Below are 16,297 nucleotides of genomic sequence, written 5' to 3' on the forward strand. Positions count from 1 at the left end.
ACACGCAACCAAAAACACACAGGAAGTGGCTGCAGCAGCACAGAAGAATGCCTTTAAGGTCAATGACCCCACAAAGCTAACCGTACACTGCAGCTAAACTTAATTTACACAAGCCACAGATAATGTTATACAGATTGAGCACTACAATCTCAGAGCCCCATTGTTCAACCAACATAGCTCACTGCAATGGTAAACACAGCAAAGTTACATTCATGTTTCTATTTACATTCAGATACAGTACCAGTTGCATAAAAGTTTCTAAGTCCTTCTGCAAATCGTTCCAATCGGACAAGAAAAAGCTGTTTTGCTGGGTCATATCATCTGTATTTGTCTGTTGACAAACAAGCTGAATGAATAGTTTCCACACACACACACACACACACACACACACACACACACACACACACACACAGTAAAGACAATATAAATGTTCAGCTGAAATTGAACAAAAACGGGGGTCACACAATCTTCATGTGTCTCCACTCGTGCGTCACCCCAAACCCTCTCGGCTTCCTTTCTTCCATTCAGAACATGAAGTGACAAAAATGTCCTCTTTCAGAGCAACCATGAGGCCACGCTCATCATCTCTAACCACATCACATCTAATGGCCCCTCAGACGTTTGAGGAATTTTTCGCCTTGCAGTTATTCCAATGACATAGAGTGTTATCAATTTCGCTCAGTGACCTCACCCAGGTCAGACAGAGTTAACTGTATTCTCGTGATGTGACCTGTGCATACTTGGGTCTTTTCTTTCCTCTTTGTCACGTGTGTGTGTGTGTGTGTGTGTGTGTGTGTGTGTGTGTGTGTGTGTGTGTGTGTGTGTGTGTGTGTTTCAGATCAGTGCCAACGTGCTGATCTTCTTGTGCACTAACATGATCGGGATCTGTACCCACTACCCTGCTGAGGTCTCCCAGAGACAAGCCTTCCAGGAGACAAGAGGATACATACAGGCCAGACTACACCTGCAGAGGGAAAACCAGCAGCAGGTATATATATATATATACATATATATATATACACACACACACACACACACACACACACACACACACACACACACACAAGCACAAAGTCACCTGCAAGCTCAAGCAAAATAAGAATGGAAGCCAACCATGCCCACATCCTGAAGGAAAACACATACACAAATGCAAAAGAGCAACAAATGGGCAGATCCATTTTCTAGTCTAATTTGTTTATCTCCATTTTCAAGGTCAATAATATGTTCTGGAGTAACACGCGTACCTTCACTCCTCTTCATTTGACTAACACGTTCCCACGCAGATGCCAATGCGGCAGGGTGACTCATTGAACATTCGAACAGTGGAAAATGATGAAAATGAATGGACTCTCTTTCTCTCACTGTCTTTCTTTTTTTTTTTTTTTTTTTTTTTTTTCTTTTTTTTTTATTCCTCTCTGTCTATTCTCTCATTCTCATTCTCTCTCTCTCTTGTCTCTGTCTCTCTCTCAGGAGCGCTTACTGCTGTCAGTGCTGCCAAGGCATGTTGCCATGGAGATGAAGGCTGATATCAATGCCAAGAAGGAAGATATGATGTTCCACAAGATCTACATCCAAAAACACGACAACGTTAGGTAAACACAGGCAGATAAACACGCACACATGCTTCCACACAAACACACATCCAGGAAGATGTTGGGAGTGTTGGTCTACTTTGTTTTCACAGCTAGCACCAGTGGCTTTGACCTCACTCCACTAACTGATGTGTCAGTTACAGAGTCACTCCAACAGCTATTTCCCTGACAGCATGTATTATGCATGTTGTTGTTTATTGACACTGACAGCACCGTCTGCAGTAACGATATTGACTTAGGCAGACAGCTGTGCTTTCTGTAGCAAATGATAGAAGGCAGACTTCAAGTTTGCTGGCCCTCTGTCTCAGCCCTCACCACTGGGTTTCCCCTCCGGAGTGGAAATCACTAAGTCAATGCTAACAGGTTATTTAAACTCTCCATACACTAGCCTACAGCTGAGCCCAGCCACTGCTGTTCAGGCTGTAGTGATGGTGGGGGAGAATGAAACAAGGTTGCAGCAGAAATCTCCTGTCAGAGGTGACCCAAATAGGTACAGGCGATGTACTGCGTGGAACAATCTGTTGCAACACCACTGCTCTACCAAGGTGTTAATTTACGGGAGCAATCCATTAGTAACACAAGATTTAAACCTGCTGTCTTTGTCCCAAATGAATACACGGTCATTTTATAACAGCGCTAACAATAGACAAAAACCGAATCCGAGTCATTCATGTTTTGAGGCGCTGAAAATGTGTTTACGTCACTGATGCTGGAAAAACAGTGCTGCAGTTCAAACTATGGTCACTTAAGAGATTGAGATAAAACAGAAAATTGGATTTATTTATTTATTTTATTTTTTTAAAGGCAAAAAACTAAACAAAAAAAACCCATTTTCATACTTACTCAAAGTAGTATCTTTGCCCAGATTATTGCTGCAACCCAGTACAGCGAAGGTAAATGGAGTTTCAACCATGATGTTTGTATTGCTGAAACAACGCAGTAACATCTCTCGCTGATCAACAAATCCTGCTATCAGTTTGTATAGTTATTTCCACAATGCAAAGTACATCAAATTTGACAGTGGCGAGCAGAAATCTCAGTGTACGGACAAATAAGATTGCATGCCACAACTACATGCACTGCATGGTGAAATACCACCAGCAGGTTGTTTAAAATTTGGGTGAATCCATCCTTTACAGATAAACAAATGCATAATTGCTCACAGCCTCAGTCACAGTGGGAGACAAAGACAAGCTCTGAACTGCTGTACAGTAATTAAGGGCCAGCTCTCCCCCAGTGGATGACCTCACGGGACCCACAGCGCCATCTCTTGGCTTCAACTGGAACTTTTGTCTCTGGTGTTGTTTATCCTCGCCTTTCATTACTATCAAAAATTTGCAATGAAAGGCATGCAGACAGGGGCACGGGGGGGGGGGGGGGGGGGGGGGGTGGGGGGGGTGTTCTCAGAGGGAAGGACTGGAGGAGGTGACCTACATTGGCCTACATGATGAGAGCCAGAGCTGAACAAATGTCTGCCTCTCTCTTTCCCCAGCTCCCATGGCAGCTGGACAGTGAGAAGGGAGGGAGGCGTTAGACCATGCTAACTCACTTCATACTTTTATTGATTGGTCTCACTCTCTGTCTACTTTTGTCTTTTGTTTCCTCTGTCTGTTTCGGTTCACCCTTTCTCCATCTCCCTCCCCTACCACCATAACCTCTCCTGCAGCATACTGTTTGCGGACATTGAGGGCTTCACCAGCCTGGCTTCTCAATGCACGGCCCAGGAGTTGGTCATGACGCTGAACGAGCTGTTCGCCCGCTTTGACAAGCTGGCCTCGGTGAGCACTGACACCTGCTGCCGCCATTTTCACAGCGGTGCTTTGAACCGCTGCTTCTTCTTATGTAACTGTACAGTCTGTAGCTTTCACTGTTAGAAAGTTACAAAGCCAACATGATGGGCTTGTTAGGCGGGCGGGGGGGGGGGGGGTATTTAAGCATTGTGTAACACACCAATTAGACTATGCAGAGACTGATGAGTCATCTAAATTGTGCAACAACAACAAAAAAGCTCTATATTTGAAATGAGCATGCTGTGAATTAGCTGTTATTGAAGGTCTAATATTTGATGTGTTGTGTGCCTTTGCTGTTCAGGAAAACCACTGCCTGCGTATTAAAATCCTTGGGGACTGTTATTACTGTGTGTCAGGGCTGCCTGAGCCCCGGGCTGACCACGCCCACTGCTGTGTAGAGATGGGAGTAGACATGATTGAAGCCATCTCGTAAGTGAAACGCACACTAATGGACTGAAACGCAAAGCTCTATGCACTCAAATCAAAAGCACACACTCTGACAGACACGTAGTAATATTTCACTGAATGTTAAGTAAAACAAATCTTGCTTTGTTGTTGCCACACAGTTCGGAAGAGACCCTGCGAAGTTAAATACGACGCCAGTTTTCTTTTGACAACAGTTTGTGTGTGTGTGTGTGTGTGTGTGTGTGTGTGTGTGTGTGTGTGTGTGTGTGTGTGTGTGTGTGTGCGCGTGCGCGTGTGCGTGTGCGTCTACAGGCTGGTGAGAGAGGTTACAGGCGTTAACGTGAACATGCGGGTTGGCATCCACAGCGGCCGCGTTCATTGCGGGGTGCTGGGCTTGCGCAAGTGGCAGTTTGATGTCTGGTCCAATGACGTGACGCTCGCCAACCAAATGGAGGCCGGGGGAGAGGCCGGGTAAATCCCACCCACTCCAGCTGCTCCTGCGCTTAAGTATACTTCCACAGCATAAGTCATTTCTGACACTATCTTTTGTCTGTGTGTAGGCGTATCCACATCACCAAAGCAACACTGCAGTACCTTAACGGGGACTATGAGGTGGAACCAGGATTTGGAGGAGAGAGGAACGCTTACCTGAAGGAGCACAACATTGAAACCTTCTTGGTGCTGGGCTGCAGCCAAAAAAGGGTTAGTGCATGGTCAAACACGCACACGCAGCCTTGATGATCTGCCTGACCTCTTCGAAACATCACACCAGTGGCATATTTCACACAAACAATTTAATGGCTTGTCACGTGGCACTGAAGACCTTTGTCCTCTGGTGGGGTTTCTTCACCTCCAGAAAGAAGAGAAGGCAATAATGGCCAAGATGCAGCGAGCACGTGCAAATTCTGCAGAGGGACTGATGCCACGATGGGTACCTGACAGATCTTTCTCCAGAACCAAGGAGTCCAAAGTCTACAAGAAGATGGTGAAATAAACAAGCACTAATATAATAACTTCCTTTCCTCTCTGAAAACAGATAGGGAAAATGTGTTGTTTGTTTTGTTTTTTGTTTTTGTTTTCTTCAAAGTAGCAGTTTGGTGACAGTCACAGGTCGATTGTTGGCTAGGTTGACCAGTCGATCAGTCCACCACTTTAGTCCACACTGAAATATCTCAATAAGTACACGAAACAACGTGAAATTTTGTACAGGCACTCTGGGTACTTCTTTTACACGTTTTAATGCTGTTAATTTCTTAGCAATGACTACCAGTTTAGGTCACTGCTACAGTACAGGCACCAAAATATCACCAAAATTATTCCGTTTACTGTTTTACACCAATAAACAAGACTAGGTTAAAACCTAGTATTTGGCTGGGCTGTGTATAAAACGCTAGAGAGGTTTTAATTTGAAACAAAGGCTTTTAATTTGAAAATTCAGTCAAGCAGCATTTTGCCAAAGTGGTGGGACTCTATCACTCAGTCACTCACACACAAGCCACATACAGTGAAAGACATTAAGGTTTGTAGGTGAACTGAAACAATAATTTAGACTGGGAATTGAACTCCATCTCAGGGCACCCTGTTCATGCAAACTAGACTTTTGTCAGCCAACCTTATTTATTGATGTCAGGGTACCAGACTAGTAAATGTGGCTTCCATGTCAATCCAGGAGAGAGGTAGCCAGATTACACAATACAAAAACTTGGGACTGACCAACTAGCAGCCTATATGAATACTGAGTTTTGAGGATATCCTGAGGTCCACACAAAAACAGAAACAATTTAAAAAGAGCACAATTTTAACAGTGTCAATAAGATAAGATATCACAATACACGGCAAATGTTAAGATCCTAAAATATTTGAAAAGACACGACTATCATTGTCACTGGCATTAGTGTATCAGTAGGTTTCATGAATACTGTAAAGTAGGTTATGATTGTAACTTGTAGTGTTATAGTGTACCTACAAGTGGCGCTAATGATCTTTGTCATTGTCTGTATCACACACAGGCCACTGTTTTACCTTCATGGATATATTATAATTGTGTTACTATTTTTTACTCGTTGAGACATAATGCCTTCAAAGTCATATTATAGGCACTAATTGCTATGATACAATTTGTCCACGAAGACGTGCAAACAGTGCAGCCTGCGGGCCGCTGTCTCACACACTGTTACTTACTTGTCAGCTAGTGTGTGCGGCGCGTGTCTGTGTGTTTTAGATCGTGGTTTTGACTAAACTGCTGCTTTACTGACGAACGTGTCGCTTACTTTACAGCATGTACAGTAGTTGCGTCTGTGACAAGACTCTTTGTCTCTTTTATCCTCTGCCACTGCTTTATGTTTCCATTTCTTCTAACAGTCCACTTCGCCCAGCGAAAAGTTTGTCTCACATTGACAGTTGATGCCATGTCCATCACGGAGACATAATGACGTCATTTTTTTTTTTTTTTTTTTTAAATGGCGAATTCTGCGTGCAGTCGAAGATAGCATACACCTCGCAGGACCGCGTACAGCTAAAGGGGATAGCAGAACTTGTAAAGATTTCTTTAAAACGATGTAATATTTTTTTTTCCAGGTAATGATCGACTTTATGAAATGTTGTAGTTTTTGAACATTTAGAGTTATTTGTATTTTATTAGACTTGGCGGCCCTAATACTTGCATCTCCTTGATACGATTGGTCTGAAATTTACATGACATGGTTTCCTTCTCAATATTTATACTATAAATATAGCATAAATACATAGGCCTTTTTACACTATATAAATATTATTTATAATTTTTGCTCAGCCTACAATATTTATGTTCTGTTTTAAAGATTAACTTTGGATCTCAACTTTTTAAATATGGACAAATTCATTTGGCGGTTCTAATTTACACTGTGAAAGTCGATTGAATAAGGTTTAAATAACCAATTCCTACCAAACTTTAATTTGAAGTCTCATTACTGAGTCTTAAAAGGTGATTCTGCTGATATAATTGTTGCTGCCGAGTAATGCATCCCCTATTATTCTCAAGCTTAGGCAATTATAAATGTATTCAATTCAGACTGTCCAAAAAAAACCCGGACCAAACTATGTGCTGATAAAAACCATTTGGTTCACAGATCTCCAGAAATCAGGTCACAAAATAGATTCATTGTTTGCCAAAGGTGGAGCCAATCACCCAACGTGCTTGCAATTTTTTTGTGGGCTGGCAGAAATTGGGATAATACTCGCACCATAAGTCTACAAGAGTGAGAGTCGCGCCTGATGTGTAGTTTTTCAGTGGTCTATCAACTTAGTACTGCTTGCTATACTACCGCTGGTCCGGATAACTGTTGTTGTCAGGCGTTAACCACCAGGAAATGTCCCTGTTCTCCCAACAGGCTCGCCGCGTGTGTAAGCATTCTAACATGCTCAGAGTGAGCATACCTGCATGTTAGCATCGCTCTTGATAGTATGTCAGCATACTGACATAAAGTTGGCTAAGGACAGCCGTGCAGAGCTGCTAACAGAGCTGTACACTCTTTTTTTTTTTTTTGTCTTTTAGAGTATCCTTAACATTAATTTGGGAAGGTGCTCTGTAAATTGTGAATTTTAGTGCCAGAATCTGACAAATATGTACAGAACTCATGGTGCAGGACTTAAAGAATAAATGGGAATGTGAGAGGGAATATTGATCTGTTTCTGTCAAACGAACAGGAGCCATATTAGGGCTCCCAGGGATTCCTAGTTCATCGTACTTAAACTAATCTGATGAGGCTGCAGTTGTAGATGTTTTCTTTCTCACTCACTTTTTTCTCACTTCCTTCTCCCCTCTATGGGTGACGTCTCATTTCCTTTCTTTCCTACATTCTTTTCCTCTCCTCTTCCTTTTGTCCTCTCCATCCCAGAGGGTTTGAGCCCCAGGGGCAAAGAGGGTGTAATTTGAAGCCTCTGAGCATTAATTAAAACATCAGTCTGGCTCACAGGGATTAGCTGTGCAGATGTCAGAGTCTCTGTCTATTTTTCAGTTGTGCTGTGGCTACATGATAATCTCTGCCTTTCCTCCCCTGTTTTTTTTTCTGCTTTTTGCTCGTTTTCACTTTGTCCCTGTTTTTGTCTTTCTCAGGGCATTGATGCAGCCTCCAGCAAAGACAAGTAAGTGTTTCGGCCCCAGTTTTTGTATTTAGGAAAGCTCTTGTTATCAGTGGTTGATTGACAGACTGTCACTGTAGCAGTTTAACTTCAGGGGCCGCCACTGGTTTCATATAGACTAAACCAACACAGCACTAATACCATATTAGCTCTGAGTCATCCTGCCAGTCACAGAATAGGCCAATTCCCTCACATACACACAGATACAAACACACAACACACCGTGACCTATCGTTCCATGTACCTCACAGTCGCTGTGCTCAGGAGACCTTGAACCCCGAGGACGAGGTGGATGAGTTCCTTGGTCGGGCCATTGACGCGCGCAGCATTGACCAGCTAAGGAAAGATCACGTCAAAAAGTTTCTGCTCACTTTTCAAACCGTCGACCTTGAGAAAAAGGTTTGTGTTTGACGAGAATTTGTTTGAAATTCACCAGAATCCTCTGTAAAATAAACCGAAAGGATTATTTATTCTTCGATTGAGCTGCAGTGCAACTCATTTCTCAGTGATTCTCTGTGTTCAGTACTCCAAAAAGGTGGATGATCGTTTTGGGGGATACGTGGCGTGCACACTTCTTGTCTTCTGCTGTATCTGTGTCATTCAGATTATTATTTTCCCAAAGTAAGTATCTCTCTCTGACAAGTTGTCTTTCCCAGTTACACTAAATTGTGGACAGGAAATATGGTCTTGATTAGTTTAAGAAGAGTTAACGAGAGTGATGTAGATCCTAATGAGCCTGTTTTCTTCTCTTTCACAGAACAACACTTATGCTTGGCCTTTACATTAGCATCTTCATCATCCTCGCCAACATCCTCTTCATCTGTGCCATCTACTCCTGTATCAAAGTAAGAGACAAAGGCCCTCACCACTCGTATGATTCTTCTTGCAGATATCTTTAGATAAGAGTCGTTATTACATGTCTTCAGCCAGCATCACTAATGGTATTAACTCTCTTATCTGATCTTCACCCTGCTTCCTGTTTTAAAGCTCTTCCCAGCTGCCTTGCAGACGTTAACCAAGAAAATAGTCCAGTCTCGAGCGAACAGCACACTGGTGGGCGTCTTCACCATCCTCCTCCTCTTCATAACTTCTTTTGCTAACATGGTAAAGAGCGCAAGTCTACATGTTGTAATTTTTTTGTATCACACCTCGCAAAACAGTGTTTCATGCTAATGTTCTTTTCACATGACCCACATGATGATATGTTCACCCATAAATCGATCACACACTTACTCTGAGACGTTGCCGATCAGACTTTTATGACAGTTGAAGAAATTCGGCAACATCTTCATGTTAAAATTAGACCAATTTGCTTCCGGGGGGGGGCGCTATAATTTGAGGCAGAGTTGTAATGAATCATAATCCGCCTCTGTGACACATGGGTTTGTAGAAATCAGCCTATTTTTAACCATCCTACTGTTTATCAACATTATATAGACTCATATAGCATTCTGTTTGCGTATGTGTGGATTAAATGCCAGAGCCACTTTGGGCCACACTACATATACCATGGTTGAGAGAAAGGCAGAGGAAAACTTGTAACGTCACTTCTATCCATAGTCAACATTAAATATGCGAAATGTTTGTCCAACTGGAGCTGTGCTGTGATCACAGTTTGGATAAGATGGGTTTTTTTTTTACTGTATTTACTTGATCTATTTTTCAAAAGGTCAAGTTTGATTGTAGACTTTGTGTGTTGCTGTCTGTGTTCATGCTACAGCTACAGCTTTCTGTGCTAATCCACATGTTTGATTGGCTGCCTACAGGGTTGTTCCAGTCTGTGATTGGTTGCTCAATGTAAAATACACTTCAAGCTCCAACATAAAATTGGGCAATTTATGATTTCATAACTACTTATTCAGCAGGTTGCTTATTCAGTCCAGCAGCTGCTGTTGACTGACATGATCAGTCTGCACAGGTTTTGGACTCTTAGTTTCATTATTATTCTACAGTATTGTGATACATTCAAGATTTGTAAAATTATTTATGTGAGCACCTACAGTACAGTGCAGCGTTTTGTTTTGTTGGGCAGCTTGACAGTGTCAAAACCTTTAAAATTACATCTCAGGAATGATATGCTGACTTATGACAGGCCTCAGGGCTGTTTGCTAGAACATGGCCCCATTCATTGGTATATTTTTGGAAGATGTAGAATATTTCATGTAATTTCAAAACACCATTATGTGTTTTCATCAGAGAGCACTGATAACTATTTTTAAAATGTCCAGCCAGGTACATATTGATCAGAATTATTTACTAACCATTATCTATGTATTTTTTTTTTTTATGAAAGCTGTACTATGTGCTAAGACATACTACAAATCCATAAACATGGATTTTGCCTCTTGAAACCACCAGTACCATTTGGATTCCTTTGTCATTCAATAGGTGCAAAATAAAATATGTCCATGTTTTATAATTGTGTCTCTCTGTTTTCAACATATTGTGTGCATTTCTCATCTTTGCTGATTCCCGTCATTGACAGACTGTTAAATAACTGACAGTTTTCTCCTTTCTTGCCAGTTTACCTGCAGCAGAGAGAAACTGCAGGACTGTGTATCCAAGGAGCTGAACACATCAGTGACTCTCTGCCTGCTGCACAACCTGACCAGGACAGCAGAGGATGGTTTGACTCTGTGTTCCAGCCAGGCCATGCCCTGCCATTTCCCCGAGGTTAGCCCCATAACATTGTGTGTGCGATAGTGTTTGCCTTTTGTGTGTGCACACGGAGGCACAGGTGCGTGTCCATGTGCTTGTGTTCATGTTTGTTTTTCTGTGTGCATGAAAAGTATGTTGGAATATTCACCCTGAACCTTCCTCCTCCATGCTTTCTGTCTCCTCCGTGCTGCAGTATTTCAGCTACAGCGTAGTGCTGACCCTGCTGGCCTGCTCTATGTTCCTCCACATCAGCAGCATAGGGAAGCTGGCTCTGATGCTGCTCATCCAGCTCACTTTCGTCCTGCTGGTGGAGTGGCCTCAGGTGGCCCTGTTTGACAACGCAGACCTGCTGGTCATTGCCAACACCCTGTGAGTCCCCCTGCTAGGAACAAACACGCAGTCTTACAAACACATGCACTCAGTCTTTCCCAACTTGTAACCTGAATAGTTCAGCTTTTGTGACACAATAATGTAAAGTTGGAATTGGCCTACTTTTTCATGATAAGGTTTAGATTGTAAAAGACCTACTTTCTCATGTTAAGTCCTATTTTTTGAATATGGTCTCATTTTTTCCTCAGGCAATTATCACCTGGAAATGATTCCCAGCAACAGTAAGTTGTATTTATGGTTCGTGGTACTTAATTTTGATGACTCATATGGTTTGTAGACATGATTTTCTCTTTTCCATATTCCAGACTTGGTTTCAATGAAACTGCAGAACAGTGGTAAGTAGCTTTCACTCTGGTATAACACATTTTTACTCCCATGCAAGACACTCACTCATGACTCCTGCCTCCCCCCACAGCCTGGAGAGTGTGACCAAGGTATCCCTAAAGGTCATGACCCCTGTAATCCTGACAGTTTTTGTTCTGGCTCTCTACTTGCACGGCCAGCAGGTGGAGTCCACTGCACGCCTTGATTTCCTCTGGAAGCTGCAGGTAAATGAAAGAGTTTTGTGTATAAACCAGAAACAAAAGTGAAGTCACTACAATTTAAACTCAACAAAATGTGTTTTTCGCAGCAGATATGTTGACTTGTTATAGCAGGAAAAGCACGGGTTCGTAATGACATTTACAATGGCTCTATTCTATATAAGCTATGCCACTATGTCAGTGAGCCAGCATGCACGACATCGGCACTGAAATTTTTGGAGTTCAATGGAATTCAACGTTCATTTGATTTGTATCATAATATATATAATACAATATAATAATCATTTTCTCTACTGACATTCTCTTGTGTGACAAAAGCTCATATCAAAAGCTGTGAGCACTTCAGGAAAACAATTACCTGACAATGTGACAAAGCAACCACATCTCTCCCTGTCCTTGCTCAGGCCACAGAGGAGAAGGAGGAGATGGAGGAGCTGCAGGCCTACAACCGCCGCCTGCTCCACAACATCCTACCCAAGGACGTAGCCGCCCACTTCCTTGCACGGGAGCGGCGGAACGATGAGTTATACTACCAGTCGTGTGAGTGCGTCGCTGTCATGTTCGCATCCATCAGCAACTTTTCCGAGTTTTACGTGGAGCTGGAGGCTAACAACGAAGGGGTGGAGTGTCTCAGGCTGCTCAATGAGATCATCGCTGACTTTGACGAGGTGAGAAGAAAGGAAAAATATACGATTACTGCAAATTAAATTAATGTAAGGAAGATTTATTTGATAAGGTATTTAGAATTTGAATATTTGGTATTTGTTTTATGCAGCTAATAATCACCATTTTCCTGGTTGTCTGTGTTTTTCTGCATTCTGTTGACCTGTTGCTGAAGTATGCTGCTTTTGTTTCTCTCATTTCCTTTTCATTTACACGGCCGACCACTTGTTCCCAGATCATCAGCGAGGATAGGTTCCGTCAGCTGGAGAAAATCAAAACCATTGGCTCCACCTACATGGCAGCCTCTGGCCTCAACGACTCCACCTACGACAGAGAGGGCCGCTCACACATTCTGGCTTTGGCCGACTATGCCATGCGGCTTAGAGAGCAGATGAAATACATTAATGAGCACTCCTTCAACAACTTCCAGATGAAGATAGGTAAGCCTTGAAGGTAGTGGAAATTGGTCTTGAAACCTTATCTGATAAATCTTTGGATAGGTTTTATTGAATGGAGAACTACAGTAATCCACTACCTTAGAAACTGCATTAATATTTCGTTAAAATGGTGTAACTGGTATGATGTCTCACAGCCAGATGATTTGTTCTCAGGGTTGAACATGGGACCTGTGGTAGCAGGTGTGATTGGAGCCAGGAAACCCCAATATGATATCTGGGGGAACACGGTCAATGTGGCAAGCCGGATGGACAGCACAGGAGTACCGGACTACATCCAGGTACTGGTCTCAGTAACAGTTTAGCAGTTGGTACTTTTGTGTTCATAAGAAGCATTTTGCAGTTTTAGTTATTGTCAGCCAACTCAGAATACCAATCCAGTTACTTATGAAATCAGTCATTAAGTGGTTAGCAGAGGTTTTTCCAACATGTGTGTCACTTGTGTTTAGTCATACCAAAACCATTATGAAAACAATGTCAACACCTCAGACATCTTTCCTCTAACTGGGCGATGTTTCTCACTCCACAGCACATACAACTAAAAGTATTGTTGTGGAATCTAAAAGAACACCTTTGGTCTGTATGAAAGTATCACCGCAGATACCGATACTACAGATGCAATCGGTTCACAGTCCTTCACTCGCTTATAGGATTTAGGCTCAGACATCTAGTCTGCAGAAGTGCCCTTGAGCAAGGATCTCTATCATGGCTGTTCTGTTGGTGTGCTAATGTCCCTGTGAGGGAAGGCAGAACGTTAAATGTGAAAGCCCTGCAGAGACCATGCTTTTACCACAATATTATCATCTTCAGTGGCAAAAAGTCACTGCATGTTCCTTTGAGAAGAAAAACTGATTTGTAGGTGTACAGTATATGTTGACACTTGTTTTGAAATGTGTGAGCAACAGCAACGTAGTTTCATTGTGCTTTAGAGTTGCCCCCAAATCAAATCCATAAATTGACTTCTGTAAAGATTATATAGAACAGTGCTGCCATCTGTTGGACAATGTGTGTTATTGCGAATCAAAATACCTTGCGCAAAACGCAGTATATACTGAAAATAGTCAGGCCTCAAATAATTACTATTGTCCATGTTAAATAATCTTGACATTATTTTTTTGGTTAATTAATTAATCATTAAGTCTGTGAAATAAAAATGAAATGCCCATCAGATGTCTTTTATTTTGATCCAATAAAAAAAAAAACTTTTCCAGCTTACAATAATAATAATATTAAAAAAAAAAAAATTTAAAAACATGAAAATAATAGCTATTTTTTTCCTAGCTTTAGAATTTTTTTTTGTATCTAATCAATTCTTGACATTTTTTTGATACAGTTTCTGTCACTTGACTAGGTGATCAATCAATTAAAAAAAATAATCATTAAATTTTATTCTAAATGCTCTACTTTTCAAGCTCTCCTAGCTTTCCTTACAATTTTATTGGTTTTATTATGGATTATGCGTCCATCATTTAGTTTTAAGGAGATAATTCAGTGTGAACTGGGGCTGACACTTTCTCTTGGTGAAGGGTTGAATGTCTCATATCTCGAGTGTCAAATGTCCGTGTCCTCTCTTAGGTGACCACAGACTTGTACCACGTGCTGGTCAACAACGGATACCAGCTGGACTGTCGAGGTGTTGTGAAGGTGAAGGGGAAGGGGGAGATGACTACTTACTTCCTCACCAGCGGCCCCCCGGGCAGTTAACAACAGACAAGGCGACCGCACAGTGACTCCCACTGCACTGACAAGGCAGAGACTGCAGAGAGACTGCGTGGTCAGCTCGGCAATGAGCACTGAAACACAGTGCAAACACACTGGGGTCAGGAGACCACCAACAGAGAAGAGTCTGTATGTTTCTCAGATCCGCACACACAGGGCATCGTTCAAGTTTGAAGGCTTTTCCCCGAGCTGCCCGAGAGATAATGAAGCCCAGTTGCCTTAGGACTGAAGTGGCTATATGCTTGTGTTTATGAGCAATAGTACAAGTATTTCCTCTGGAGTCATTATTTATTTTCGTGAAAGAAAATTATGTTTCATAAAAACAAAATATGCAAGGACAACATGAAGAATGACAATAACCAAAGAACAAATGTTTGATATAAAACACATTAATGATTCTTCTCAGAAAGTGCAGAAACCTTAAATAATTTATTATTCATCTTCTGAGAGCAAAGGCCACGGAAATGTCACTGTCATTGACAGAGTTGAACTCTCTTTTTTTTTTTTTTTTTTTGCTGTGGACTTATAATAAAGGAGAACGCACACATACGCAGATAGAAAACAAAACAACCTTGGCTTGGACTTCTCTGTTTCTTATCAGGGCCCTCTTTGTTTCTTCCAGCCTGTGATTCTTCACAGTCTGGACATGGAGCTGTTGGCTTCACTCAAATGTATGACTGAACACTCGCTCCTTGCAGTGTTTTTTTTTTTTTTTTTTTGGGGGGGGGGGGGGTTCAAGCCAAAAACAAGAAGTAAGAAATGAAGAAAGAACAGTTGCATTAGTGTCACAGAACTGAAGGGAGATTGTTAAACTGTTATGAAACATTTTATACAATGTGTGTGTGTGTATGTGTGTGTGTGTGTGTGTGTGTGTGTGTGTGTGTGTGTGTGTTAGTGCTGTATGTATGGGCGTGAGCACATGTAACTGAATGCTGATCTTTATCTATAAAGGGGCATACTGTAACTTTTCACTGTGAGGTTTTTATGATACTGTATGACAATGCTTTCTTGCCAAACTGGTTGCTGCGAGGCATGTTTTATATTATTCTTCAGACTTGTGTGTCCATTCCTGATTTAGTTTTCTTCAAAATGATTATTTGAAGAGAATTATGTCTTCTGCGCCTTTTACCGGACTGTGATTTTGACTGATTTCATTCCAACTGAAATAAGCGAAAGCCTACGAAACATATGTTTTTTTGGATTGTGTTACAACATGTGAAGGTAAACTGGTTTCCTGACAGCTTCAGGATGAAGTGTATGCAGAAATTCTCTGTCTGCTCTGTATTGCCTTGAGATTATGCAGTTCCAATGTCCGCATACTTCATGGACCAATATCCACAATTTTACATAACAGTGTTTCACCCTGTTTTGTATTTGGCACATGGAGGCTTGTAACAAACCCCCCCCCCCCCCCCCCCCCCCCCCCAGAATTAGTCGTTTGAAGGAGTTATCATATGAATGTATGTAATAATGAATTTTTCTCTCCACAATGAGACTACTGAAGAAAACTGCTCTCTGTATTGCCTTTGGTACTGAAGAAGGAACTGAATCTTTGTACTCCAGGTCAGATTGATTTGACTACATGTCTGCTGAAGGTTAAGGAATATTTTACATTCAAACTAAATTTACACTTGGTGTGGTTACGCTCACTTTCCTGTCAGAGCCCAAAACTGCTGCCTTCATAGGCTACAAAAAAGATCCTCACTTTGGCTTGTCTCTCCCTGACCTTAAAATGAAAGGTCCACGAAACACTGTTGCATTTTCCTTTAAATAATGACAGCGTTAACTAGTGCAATGGTTGATTTGATTAAATTCCCCTTGGTTTAGAAATCAATAAATGGCAGTTTTTGAATTTGTTGTGTTTTGTTGGTTTGCTATTTATTTTTGTTTTTAGATCTACAGTATACACACTTAACCTTTTCTCTAAGAAAAACAAAACAAAAGGTTAATTTCACAACACAGCG

The 16,297-nt window shown here is 41.7% G+C and overlaps 1 protein-coding gene across 1 annotated transcript in view; it reads left to right on the top strand.

The window, feature by feature from the left end:
- The window catches only part of LOC138193075 (adenylate cyclase type 6-like), a 34,019-nt gene extending 18,278 nt beyond the window's left edge, over positions 1–15,741 (top strand). Inside the window, exons 4-24 of the mRNA XM_069140878.1 lie at positions 839–988; positions 1,471–1,592; positions 3,259–3,370; positions 3,684–3,811; positions 4,100–4,258; positions 4,348–4,489; positions 4,644–4,772; positions 7,881–7,909; positions 8,158–8,305; positions 8,430–8,527; positions 8,664–8,751; positions 8,894–9,010; positions 10,430–10,579; positions 10,758–10,933; positions 11,143–11,175; positions 11,260–11,289; positions 11,370–11,502; positions 11,901–12,164; positions 12,395–12,599; positions 12,771–12,895; positions 14,190–15,741. Of these exons, the coding sequence (XP_068996979.1) occupies positions 839–988; positions 1,471–1,592; positions 3,259–3,370; positions 3,684–3,811; positions 4,100–4,258; positions 4,348–4,489; positions 4,644–4,772; positions 7,881–7,909; positions 8,158–8,305; positions 8,430–8,527; positions 8,664–8,751; positions 8,894–9,010; positions 10,430–10,579; positions 10,758–10,933; positions 11,143–11,175; positions 11,260–11,289; positions 11,370–11,502; positions 11,901–12,164; positions 12,395–12,599; positions 12,771–12,895; positions 14,190–14,318 (2,667 nt within the window). The 3' untranslated portion in view covers positions 14,319–15,741. The remainder of the gene's footprint in view (positions 1–838; positions 989–1,470; positions 1,593–3,258; positions 3,371–3,683; positions 3,812–4,099; positions 4,259–4,347; positions 4,490–4,643; positions 4,773–7,880; positions 7,910–8,157; positions 8,306–8,429; positions 8,528–8,663; positions 8,752–8,893; positions 9,011–10,429; positions 10,580–10,757; positions 10,934–11,142; positions 11,176–11,259; positions 11,290–11,369; positions 11,503–11,900; positions 12,165–12,394; positions 12,600–12,770; positions 12,896–14,189) is intronic.
- The last annotated feature ends 556 nt before the right edge of the window (positions 15,742–16,297 follow it).

Source organism: Embiotoca jacksoni, unplaced genomic scaffold, assembly GCF_022577435.1.
Source record: "Embiotoca jacksoni isolate LCO1_2020_lvr unplaced genomic scaffold, fEmbJac1.0.p SCAF_9, whole genome shotgun sequence".
NCBI classification, from domain to species: domain Eukaryota; kingdom Metazoa; phylum Chordata; class Actinopteri; family Embiotocidae; genus Embiotoca; species Embiotoca jacksoni.